Here is an 11,539-nt window from a genome sequence, read left to right on the forward strand (position 1 = left end):
TTCTTCCTTGCTGAGCGGCCTTTCAGGTTATGTCGATATAGGACTTGTTTTACTGTGGATATAGATACTTTTGTACCTGTTTCCTCCAGCATCTTCACAAGGTCCTTTGCTGTTGTTCTGGGATTGATGTGCACTTCTCTTGGAGACAGAACGTGTCTCCTTCCTGAGCGGTATGACGCTTCATGGTGTTTATACTTTCGTACTATTATTTATACAGATGAACATGGTACCTTCAGGCGTTTGGAAATTGCTCCCAAGGATGAACCAGGTCTACCATTTTTTTCTGAGGTCTTGGCTGATTTCTTTTGATTTCCCCATGATGTCAAGCAAAGAGGCACTGAGTTTGAAGGTAGGCCTTGAAATACATCCACAGGTACACCTCCAATTGATTCAAATGATGTCAATTAGCCTATCAGAAGCTTCTAAAGCCATGACATCATTTTCTGGAATTTTCCAAGCTGTTTAAAGGCACAGTCAACTTAGTGTATGTAAAACTTCTGACCCACTGGAATTGTGATACAGTGAATTATAAGTGAAATAATCTGTCTGTAAACAATCGTTGGAAAAATTACTTGTGTCATGCACAAAGTAGATGTCCTAACAGACTTGCCAAAACTATAGTTTGTTAACAAGAAATTTGTGGAGTGATTGAAAAACGAGTTTTAATGACTCCAACCTAAGTGTATGTAAACTTCCGACTTCAACTGTATATTGGAGACATTAGACAACTACTAGAAATAATGGAATTCATGAGAATGCAGGAAAACCAGGAATAATCTTTATAGCGGATTTTGAGAAAGCATTTGATATAGTACATCTAGAATCTGTTAATAAGTGCCTGGATTTGTTCAACTTTGGAGAATCTCTCATAAAATGGGTAAAAGTAATGTACAACAATCCGTTATGTAAAATAATAACTAACGGTTACTTCTCGGAGCACTTTGAATTGTCAAGAGGCGTAAAACAAGGTTGCCCTCTGACACCATACCTATTTATTATGGTCATTGAATTGTTAGCTTTAAAATCTAATGACAACATTAAGGGCCTAAAAATGTAAGGGATTAGAGATAAAAGTATCAATGTACGCCGATGATTCCTCAATCTTCATCCTAGAGGACCTGGATAATTTAATTAATGATAGAATGTATTTGAAGAAAGATCAGTTTTTGGCATATGGCACAGAGTACAAGGAGTGGAATGTTAGCTAAAAAGACTGGTACCCAGGCTACATCTAAAACATTGCTGGAGCGAATGTATGTAGCTACACACCACAGAGGCAAAATAAGAAGCAACAGAGGCACATTTTATTAACATCACAATAAAACAATCCTACCAAACAGTCTTGTGTGGAAAACAACTCTTGAGAGAACTTATATAAAACACAGACCAGTTTCTGTACATTGCAATTGATAAAGTTGAATTGAAAAAGTTATTTACAGCTGTTTTCCTCCTCCCTCAGCTCCATCCCTCTCCACCAACTCTAACCCCCTCTCGCCTCCATTATTCTCACTCTCTGCCCAACACTTGTGCTGTCTTCTCTCTCATCAGTTGAGAGTGTGAAACCAAATATTGCCAGAACATATACTGCTCTGCTGCCCCAAACTCAGTGCCAATGAAATTAAACTCCTCTTGACAAAGCCATCAGGGATTTCAGCCATTCAGCATCTCTCTCTTCCCATTGCGTTTTCCCTCGCTCTCCTTCCAACCTCTCTCTCCGCCTCTATTTGAGGTCGATGAAGCGAATGTCCATGATGAGCAGTGTGTGTCTGGGGAGGGGTCTGGGGGCGGGCGAGAGCACGGTCATCACCTGTGCCTGTGTGTCCACGTTAGTCACCACAATGAACCCACACACCGGGCTCTCCAGCACACCCCTGCGCACCCCTCCAGCCCCCTCCTCCCCGTCATCGGCACAGCTTACGCTCAGCACGTGGTGTGTGAGGTCGCGACCGGGGGTCACAGGGACTAGCTTCAGCTGGGTGTCGTCCTGCGACATCCCTAGAGGCAGGCATGAGTCCGGGATGGAAGGCGCTCCGATCTTGTAGATGCGCACATCAGAAAAGCGCACGTCGAAGGCGTGAGGGAAGAACGAGGCACTGCGGAAACCATAGAAGTACTCCCGGATCTTCTCGTCCCGAGCTTCACGCCGGCAGTCTTTGGAGCGCTCCACGACCCCTCCGGATTTGGGTAGCAGCACAACTCGGACAAAGTGCGGTAGGTCCCGCTTCAGCTCGTTGTAAAGCCTCTCCTGGTCCAGCACCAGAACCACATCCACCTCGAAGGCTGAGGCACAGTGGACCAGGGCCTGGTAGCCAGAACCCTTCACCCAGCCACAGGTGTTGATGATGCAGCCGCCCACACTGGCCTTCCTGTTCACCTCACAGCGCTGGGAGAACACGTCGGCCAGACACGACGTCAACTAGGAGGGAGAGAAAGTTGGAGAAAAATGGATGGGGAGAGAAAGGTAGAAATGATTACATACACCAGGCAAAAAGTCAACCACAAAGTTACAGGTTCATATAACCTCCATGGTTAGGGTATTAGATTATGGGTCTCATCGTTCACCTTGTTGTAGAGTTTGATGTTGGTTCCTGGAGTGGTGGAGCCAAAGTGGTAGACCAGTGGAGCCTGTACCGAGTACCCCTCCTCCACGTCAGCCGGACGCTCAATACACAGCGCTGACATTGTGCCCGGGACTGACACCTGACAGGAATGCATCACGGTCATCAACAGTACTAACCTTAGACACTGCCAGTCAACACAATCACTATATACAACTATCCTTATTTGCATAATGGCAGTGATAGTAGAGGGGAACAGTAGCAAAGAGACAATATACTGCATCTACACCACCATCCAGACACAAAGGATGAATCTGCCTATATACTATTCTCTGTGCATAGTTGTTGGTGCTGATGTCATTGCTTTGTTGGTCTCACCCCACTCTGGCCCACATCCAGCTCCACCAGTGTGGGCCTCCTGCCCAGCCTGACAGCGTAGCTCAGCAACAGCCTGCACACCGTCGACTTCCCCACATCTGTAGGCCCCACCACCATTACCTGGGGGACAACGTTGAAGTAACTTTTACACAACAAGAGAGCTTACGATCAGTGTCTCTGACCAAGGTCCACTTCTCACACATACACACACTGACCCAAGTCCACTTCACTCAGACAAAAATAGACACACACACACACAGATGAACACTGACCCGTGGTCCCTTCTCGTTGTCTCTCTCCGCCTGTCGTCTCATCTGTTCCAGTGCAGTGTGTGCGTTCAGGTAGAGCAGCATGGGTGTGTCCTTTGATACGTACGCCACCTAGGAGAGAGATTGACACATTTCTGCATCTGTCACTCCTAGCAGTTACAGATAACAATAACAGATGCTTCAGCCAAACACATATCCCACTCCATTCATCTGTTACTCCTCTACAGCCTCTCACCTCTGTCTTCCCCGAGAGAGAAACACTACAGCCCTGCCAGGTGAACACAGCAATCTTGGACCCTGGTCCAAACGTGTACTTCTTGTTGCGGTTGAGCTCAGAGCCAAAGACCTCCGCCAATCCTGTGAGCAGCTCCAGCTGCACCTTCTCCCCAGCCTCCACCTCGAACCGCAGCTCGGTCTCCTTCTCGAGGTCAAACCTCGTCCCCCCGCCACCAACGCCAGCCCCAGCCCCCACTCCCTCCTCACCAGTCTTCTCTGGGCCCTCAGTCGTCATAGCTGTACAGAGACAAAGGTCCGATTTAGCCTGAACAACATTTAATACCTCACAAACATGTCTGTTTCATCTCTGCCATGTGATAAGTTCACTCTGGATAGGATTGATGTGACTGATTATTAGATGCTGCAATGTCAGATTTCAGTGGTGGTCTCTCATAAATTATGACACAGGCCATGAACATCCCTGGAATTACCTATGATAGGACAAGCATAGGCATAGTGCTTTACTTACAAATACAATACATTACCAAATGTATATGACACCCGCTCGTCAAACATCTCATTCCAAAATCATAATATGGAGTTGGTCCCTCCTTTGCTGCTACAAGAGCCTCCACTCTTCTGGGAAGGCTTTCCACTAGATGTTGGAACATTGCTGCGGTGACTTGCTTCCATTCAGCCACAAGACCATTAGTGAGGTCGTGCAATAATGTTGGGCGATTAGACCTGGCTCGCAGTCGGCGTTCCAATTCATCCCAAAGGTGTTCGATGGGGTTGAGGTCAGGGCTCTGTGCAGGCCAGTCAAGTCCTTCCACACCAATCTTGACAAACTATTTATGTACGGACCTCGCTTTGTGCACGGGGGCATTGTCATGCTGAAACAGGAAAGGGCCTTCCCTAAACTCTTGCCACAAAGTTGGAAGCACAGAATAGTCTAGAATGTCATTGTATGCTGTAGCGTTAAGATCTCTCTTTACTGGAACTAAGGGGCCTAGCCCGAACCATGAAAAACAGCCCCAGACCATTATTCCTCCTCCACCAAACTTTACAGTTGGCACTAAGCATTCGGGCAGGTAGCGTTCTCCTGGCATCCGCCAAACCCAGAATTGTCCGTTGACTGCCAGATGGTGAAGCGTGATTCATCACTCCAGAGAACGCGTTTCCACTGCTCCAGAGTTCAATGGCGGTGAGCTTTACACCATTCCAGCCGAAGCTTGGCATTGCGCATGGTGATTTTAGGCTCGTGTGCGGTTGCTCGGCAATGAAAAACCCATTTCATGACGCTCCCGATGAACAGTTTTTGCACTGACGTTGCTTCCAAAGGCAGTTTGGAACTTGGTAGTGAGTGTTGCAACCCGAGGACAGACGATGCTATGCACGTCAGCACTCGCCGGTCCCGTTCTGTGAGCTTGTGTGGCCTACCACTTCGCAGCTGAGCCGTTATTGCTCCTAGACGTTTCCACTTCAAATTAACAGAGCTTACAGTTGACCAGGGCAGCTCTCACAGGGCAGAAGTTTGACGAACTGACTTGTTGGAAAGGTGGCATCCTATGATGGTGCCACGTTGAAAGTCACGGAGCTCTTTAGTAAGGCCATTCTACTGCCAAAGTTTGTCTATGGAGATTACATGGCTGTGTGCTTACTTTTATACACCTGTCAGCAAAGGGTGTGGCTGAAATAGCCGAATCCACTAATTTGAAGGGGTGTCCACATACTTTTGTATATATAATGTAGAAGGCTCTGGTATAGGCCATGGCTGAAGGGCACCGTGCCAATCCAATCATTATCCAGCACTTACCATACATGTTGAGAAGCTACAAATCAAATCGTATTTGTCACATACACGTGTTTAGCAGATGTTATAGCGGGTGTAGCGAAATGCTTGTGCTTCTAGCTCCGACAGTGCAGTAACATCTAACAATTACACAACATATACCCAATACACATCAAAAAGTAAGGAATGGGATTTAAGAATATATACACATATATGGGCAAGCAATGACAGAGCAGCATGGACTAAGATACAGAAGAATATTATAGAATAGAATGCAGTATATACATATGAGATGAGTAGTGCAAGATATGACTATTAAAGTGACTGGTGTTCCATTTCTCAAATGCGTTGATCAAGAGGGTTGTTTCTTTCTACCTTTGTATATTAAGAACTTGAAACGGCTAACGTTAAGTACAAACTCTAATATCATGTGAAAAGTAAACAATACTCGCGTGCTCGGAGCTAAATAGCAGCAGCTAAATTAGCTAGCTAATTTTAGCATGTAGACTAGCTATCTGACTGAATGCCTGGTTAGAATGGTACCAGTGATAACCTGTTGAATGCAAATAACTGATCATTATTTAGATATTCGTTTATGTGACCGCCATACTACATTTGTTACTTACTTAGAAGTAGGGACGTTATAGATCGTCCTAAATAAGTGTTCAAACCTTCCACCACCACGACAGACGATTGCCACTAGTCCCACAAAGATGACGTCATGTTTCTTAGAACCAATCAGCGTTTGCGATTGTGTAGTTCGTTCATAAAATCGAAAATATTGGTAAAATTTCAACAAAGTATGAAATCAGGTTGATTTAAAATGTAGTGCATTTCTTTTTGACAGGCACAAAAGCCTATTCACACAGAAGAAGAGTATAGTAACAAATACGTTTAATTATCCAAACAGACATTTATCATAGGAAATTGACCAGTGAATACTCAGCAATAGCAAATATATTGTTATCCAGTGTTTCCCAAACTGTGAAATAGTAAACCCCAAGGTTTAAACAAACCAGCGCAATGCGTGTGTATCAAGCCACTTTTAGTCAAGGTGTGGTCATTATTATGGACAGATATTATTTTTGAAGGTGATACTCAGGGAGTATCCTGACAGTATACTGAAAATATTTTGTGAACCACTGTTGTACATTTGTTGCACTTCAGAGAGATACCACTAGATGTCCCCGTGTATCCAGGCCAGAGGAGCTTGACGCTTGGGTCATCAGAGGAAGGACTGGGGTGCAACCCGTTGGTCAGTCCTCATCATTCTGCGTCCAGCTTCCAAACCCTAGAGGAACATCTGGAAACCACACAAATAAATAAAGGAGAAACTAAGCGACTATCGTTTACAAAAAATCGTTTTGGATCGGTGGTCATACTCATAATAGTTGAGTTAGGTAAAGCCATTAAGTATCGGGGCTCAGTCCAAAATACAGACCTTCACTGGGTCACTATTCATTTTTCAGTGCCTCCTCCAGGGCTGCAACCACAATGGCAGGCTCAGGGAACTTCAGCCTGGCAGGTGGGCCTAACTTTATGCCCGTCCAGAGGCACACCTCTACAGGAAGGAAAGAAGAATGGTTAGTACAAGATAAAGGACAGCTTCTGGGTGCCTCCGTGTCATGCCAAAGATAAATAATATGCTCCGTATTCCCGGGGACCTAGTCTGTACTTTCAATGACAATTCTGTGTCCAGGAAACAGACCCCATGAGAATAGAATCTTTCATAACATGACCTGGAGGTACTCACCTTTCCCTCCCTTCACAAGTGTGACCTCCAGGCTTTTCTTGCGGGGTTTCTGGGGGTTCAGAACCACGATGAGGTCTGGGCGGGCAGCCAGGAGGGCATCTCGCACCCCCTCAGCACACCGCCGGTACACGTATCAGCTCTTACTGCAGAATGACAACAGTCACAACTCACTATTACAGGTTTTTATTTTCAGAGGCAATTTGTCTAAGACTTCTAAGTGGTCTGTTCCATTCCTGTATTCTGAGATTATCCAGATGGTACAGATAGAAAATAGGCTATTGTTTGGTGATGGGAATAAGGTTATGTGATTATGGAACTCTGACTCAATGCATTTACCTAAATTGATGTGCGTGGTCCTAAAAGTGGTAATATTCTTTAGAGGGTGGCTGTGGATATTACTGTACTCACCAGTGTTCAATGACCACCCTCTGGCCCTCTGAAGCAGTCTCCGTGTCCCCCTCCTCTCTTTTACCCCGCTTTCCCTCCATGACCACCGTCTCCTCCTCGGTCTCTGCCTTGTACGTCGCCTTTATGAAAGTACAAATATAGTACTTTTATAAAAGTATCACTCCACACATTTCATTAGGCTATTTACTTACTACTGGGTATCAGGAAAATCATCAAATGGAAAAGCTGTCGCCCTACCTGTTCTGGAACGAGGCGCCTTGTTGGTCTTAATTCAGCTTGCGTAACCTCAAACTTTCGCGCGCATGTTGCGCTTCTTTTGTAACTGACTATTCCAAAATTCAATCCAAGGGGTTTCACTTTATGCCCAACAAAAACCCATTTCTTGAAAAGGGGCGATCAACTTCAGATTTTCAGCGAATAAATATCCATTTACAGTGCATTCAGAAACTATTCAGACCTCCTTGACTTTTTCCACATTTTGTTACGTTACAGCCTTATTCTAAAATGGATTTCATTATTCCCCCCCTCCCTCATCAATCTACACACAATACCCCATAATGACAAAGCGAAAACAGGTTTTTAGAAATGTTAGCAAATGTATTTCAAATAAAAACATACATATTTTACTTACATAAGTATTCTGTTTTTGGAATTATGAGACTCGAAATTTAGCTCAGGTGCATCCTGTTTCCATTGATCATCCTTGAGCTGTTTCTACAAATTGATTGGAGTCCACCTGTGGTAAATTCAATTGAGTGGGCATGATTTGGAAAGGTATACACCTGTCTATATAAGGTCTCACAGTTGACAGTGCATGTCAGAGCAAAAACCAAGCCATGAGGTCGAAGGAATTGTCCGTAGAGCTCCGAGACAGGATTGTGTCGAGGCACACTACTATTTTAAGCCCGACACGTGTGATGGCACCTAGAGTGCATTCGGAAAGTATTCAGACCCCTTCACTTTTTCCACATTTTGTTATGTTTATGTTTTAGAATAAGGCTGTAACATAACAAAATGTGGAAAAAGTGAAGGGGTCTGAATACTTTCCGAATGCACTCTAGGTGCCATCACACGTGTAGGGCTTAAAATAGTAGTGCTAGAGAAAGACTGACAGGACATGCATCAAATAAATAATACAAATGTAGGGGTATATCTGGGAGATAGGGTTTACATTGGAATAAGAGAACATCCTAAATACAGAAGTGATAGAGGTGCAGGAGAAACGTTTGTCCTCTTTCTGCTGAATTTTGGGTTAACTTTAGTAAATATATCTCAGGAATAGCAGTTGTTAATCCCAAATTCACAGCCAGCCAGGCACTTGAAATGTGTCAGACTGAGTGCATGTGTTCCATAAGCCAAAATATTCCATGATGCCATACTTTGCCAAACCAAAACAACATGACACACTGAAGAAAATGTGTAGAAACAATTTGTATTCTTCATAGACAAATATAAAAGCAGTTGAAACATTTGAACGTAATTGAATAATACGAACAACCAGTGAACACAACTAATAGCAGCAATATTGTAAATAGTGAGAGACACTATTAGATGTCACCATGTACCCAGGCCAGAGGAGCTTGACGCTTGGGTCATCAGAGGAAGGACTGGGGAGCAACCACTTTGGTCAGTCCTCATCATTCTGCGTCCAGCTGCTACAAACCCTGGATGACTGGCTGCAAAGAACAAGAGGAATAATTCACTGTTTTAGCAAATTATTTTCTCATGGACAATTGGATAATGGCATATTTGATCCAATCAAATAAGTGGATTGCCTTAATTTAGTGCTTTTCTCTTGGTCTCAGTGTTATTACTGGCTCTAGTAGCCTAACCCTCTCAACCAGTCTATCAATTTCAATGGCTTCCTTTCTATTACTGTTTGGGTCAATCTGACTTGAATTTTGTCATTTGAATTAGACATGAAAGGACAACCCACTGATCACACACTGGTTGAATCAACATTGTTTCCACATCATGCATTAACACCTGGCTTACCTGGTTAAATAAAGGTGAAATAAAAAATAAAAATAAAATAAAATCATTTCAATGACATTTTGTTGAACCAACGTGGAATATATGTTGAATTGACATCTGTGCCCAGTGGGAACTGTTAAGATTCTGCCTATACATACCTTCATCAAATATGTGTATTCAGTCTTCAGTGCCTTCTCCAGGGCAGAAACTACAACTTCAGGCTCAGGGAACTTCAGCTTGCGAGGTGGGCCTTTCTTTATTCCTGACCACAGACATTCCACTGTAGAAAAGGGAATGATTAGACAACAGATAGGACACACAGAGAGAAAGACACTTCCCATAGAGGTGTATCCCTGGAAGACAGTACTCACCTTTCTCTCCTTCAACCAGCATCACTTCAAAACTTTTACTCTGGGGGTTCAGAACCACAGTGAGGTCTGGGCGGGCAGCCAGGAGGGCAACTCTGACCCGCTCGGCATTATGTCCGTAAACTCGTCAGCTTTTACTGCAGAAAGACAATAGGACAGTGAGGTTTTACAGGTTATGCTTTTCTGCAGCAGAGATGTAGCTTATCCTTGGGTAAATGTTGTTAGATTACAATAAGCTATATGCCAATGCCACATTATGCAATTTGACGGACTTTGTCCAATTAATTAATATATGTCACCCAAATACATTGGGTCTTGTATTGGTGGGTTCAGTTCCAGTTCCCACCAGTGTTGAATGACCACTCTCTGGCCCTCTGTAACAGTCTCCGGGTTGTCCTCCTCTTTTTCACCCCTCTACCACTCCACGGCCATGGTTTCCTCCTCCGTCTCCACCTTGGCGCTCGCCTTGCGCTTCGAACCCCAACCTGTCCAACAATAGGCAGTGGGCTTAGCTAGCTGGTAGTGGCAGGTAGTCTAGTGGCGGTTAGAGCGCTGGGCCAGTAACCGACAAGGTGAAAAATCTGTCAATGTGCCCTTGAGCAAGGGGCGCCATACTACTATGGCTGACCCTGTAAAACAACACATTTCACTGCACCTATCCGGTGTATGTGACAATACAGCATTATTTTTCATTTATTTTTATAGCTAGCTAGGGGCGTTTGTGTCATCTAGCTAGCTAGCTACTGTAAAAGTTAGCAAGCTAACCTGTCCTTACATAATGTATTTCGGAGTTGTTTTGTGTCTCTACTTTAGTGTCTAGCAAGTTATCTTGTAATTCAGAGACACTTATAACTCATTTCATCAGTGCAATTTCATGAATGATCTAGATTTTAAAAGCTTTTGATGTTGTAGGGTCTACCTGCTTTTGCAAGGGACGCCATTGTTATTGTTGATTTTGCATAATGACCGAACTTTGGTGCGTTTTGTGGGCATGGGAATGGGCTATTCCATTGTGGGGTTGAAGGGGTTGTTCATTTTGGTGGCAGACAAAACCATTCCAGAAAGTGCGGTTTTGAACTTCGGCTAAGATTCATGGAGATGCTGGAAGAGAGCAGTAAAACAAGATGGCGTATTGAACACAGCGGTGCAAATCGCCTCAAGATAAAAACGTAATATTCACTATCAGTAAACTAAATATTAGCACTTCATATACTTGTGGGTAATAACGTTCAATCTGGATAATAACACAAAACAAATCATAAGGCTAGAGAAATCTATCGACAAATATTACGAAAAAAGCAACACTCAAACATGATGGAGGGTAAACGAGGAGAATCAATCTCCAAAAGAAAACGCGACTCCTCGACGGATACAAATTATTGATTATTTTCACCACTGGGACTGGTAAGTGTGGAAAGTGGTCTGTTAAAGGCGAGAAATGACAAACTGGGCATACTTTAATTAGTCAGTAAGGATATAAAGGAGTTGAAGGCGAGCCTTGTGATGAGTGACGAAAAAGCTGCGATAATGGAGAAAGAAACAAAAAAGCTAAAAGGGACAGTCACTAAGATAGAAACGGATGTTAATGAACTTAAAAAGGAGAACATCTTTCTGAGAGAAGCCTTACTAAACATACAGACTAGATCTATGAGAGAAAATCGAGTATTTACGGGTATCCAAGAAAAAGAAGTTCCCGAAATGGTCGTGAAGGAATTCTTTCTTACAGCGCTTCAAATCCCACTCGATGCTGTCGATAAAATCCAACTTGAACATGTACACCGTTTCGGACAAAGAGGATAGAGATATGAGCGTCCAATCGTTGC

General features: G+C 43.8%; 1 protein-coding gene and 1 pseudogene across 2 annotated transcripts; both read right to left on the bottom strand.

Moving 5' to 3' along the window:
* Nucleotides 1–764: 764 nt before the first annotated feature.
* On the bottom strand, nucleotides 765–5,922 carry LOC311107610 (polyribonucleotide 5'-hydroxyl-kinase Clp1-like). The gene is made up of 6 exons (XM_084150131.1): nucleotides 5,840–5,922; nucleotides 3,441–3,718; nucleotides 3,209–3,316; nucleotides 2,937–3,056; nucleotides 2,563–2,700; nucleotides 765–2,416 (listed from the first exon to the last, which is right to left on the bottom strand). The coding sequence occupies exons 2-6, from the start codon at nucleotides 3,714–3,716 to the stop codon at nucleotides 1,721–1,723; spliced, it is 1,338 nt and encodes a 445-aa protein (XP_084006257.1). The 5' UTR covers nucleotides 3,717–3,718; nucleotides 5,840–5,922; the 3' UTR covers nucleotides 765–1,720.
* Nucleotides 5,923–6,091: 169 nt separating this feature from the next.
* Nucleotides 6,092–7,656, bottom strand: LOC311107405 (selenoprotein H-like; annotated as a pseudogene). The gene is made up of 5 exons (XR_014615879.1): nucleotides 7,612–7,656; nucleotides 7,375–7,493; nucleotides 6,967–7,109; nucleotides 6,655–6,774; nucleotides 6,092–6,516 (listed from the first exon to the last, which is right to left on the bottom strand). The product of XR_014615879.1 is annotated as a selenoprotein H-like (transcript).
* Between the last annotated feature and the right edge of the window lie 3,883 nt (nucleotides 7,657–11,539).

Source organism: Coregonus lavaretus (genome assembly GCF_964263955.1).
Source record: "Coregonus lavaretus genome assembly, chromosome: 32".
Taxonomy (NCBI): domain Eukaryota; kingdom Metazoa; phylum Chordata; class Actinopteri; order Salmoniformes; family Salmonidae; genus Coregonus; species Coregonus lavaretus.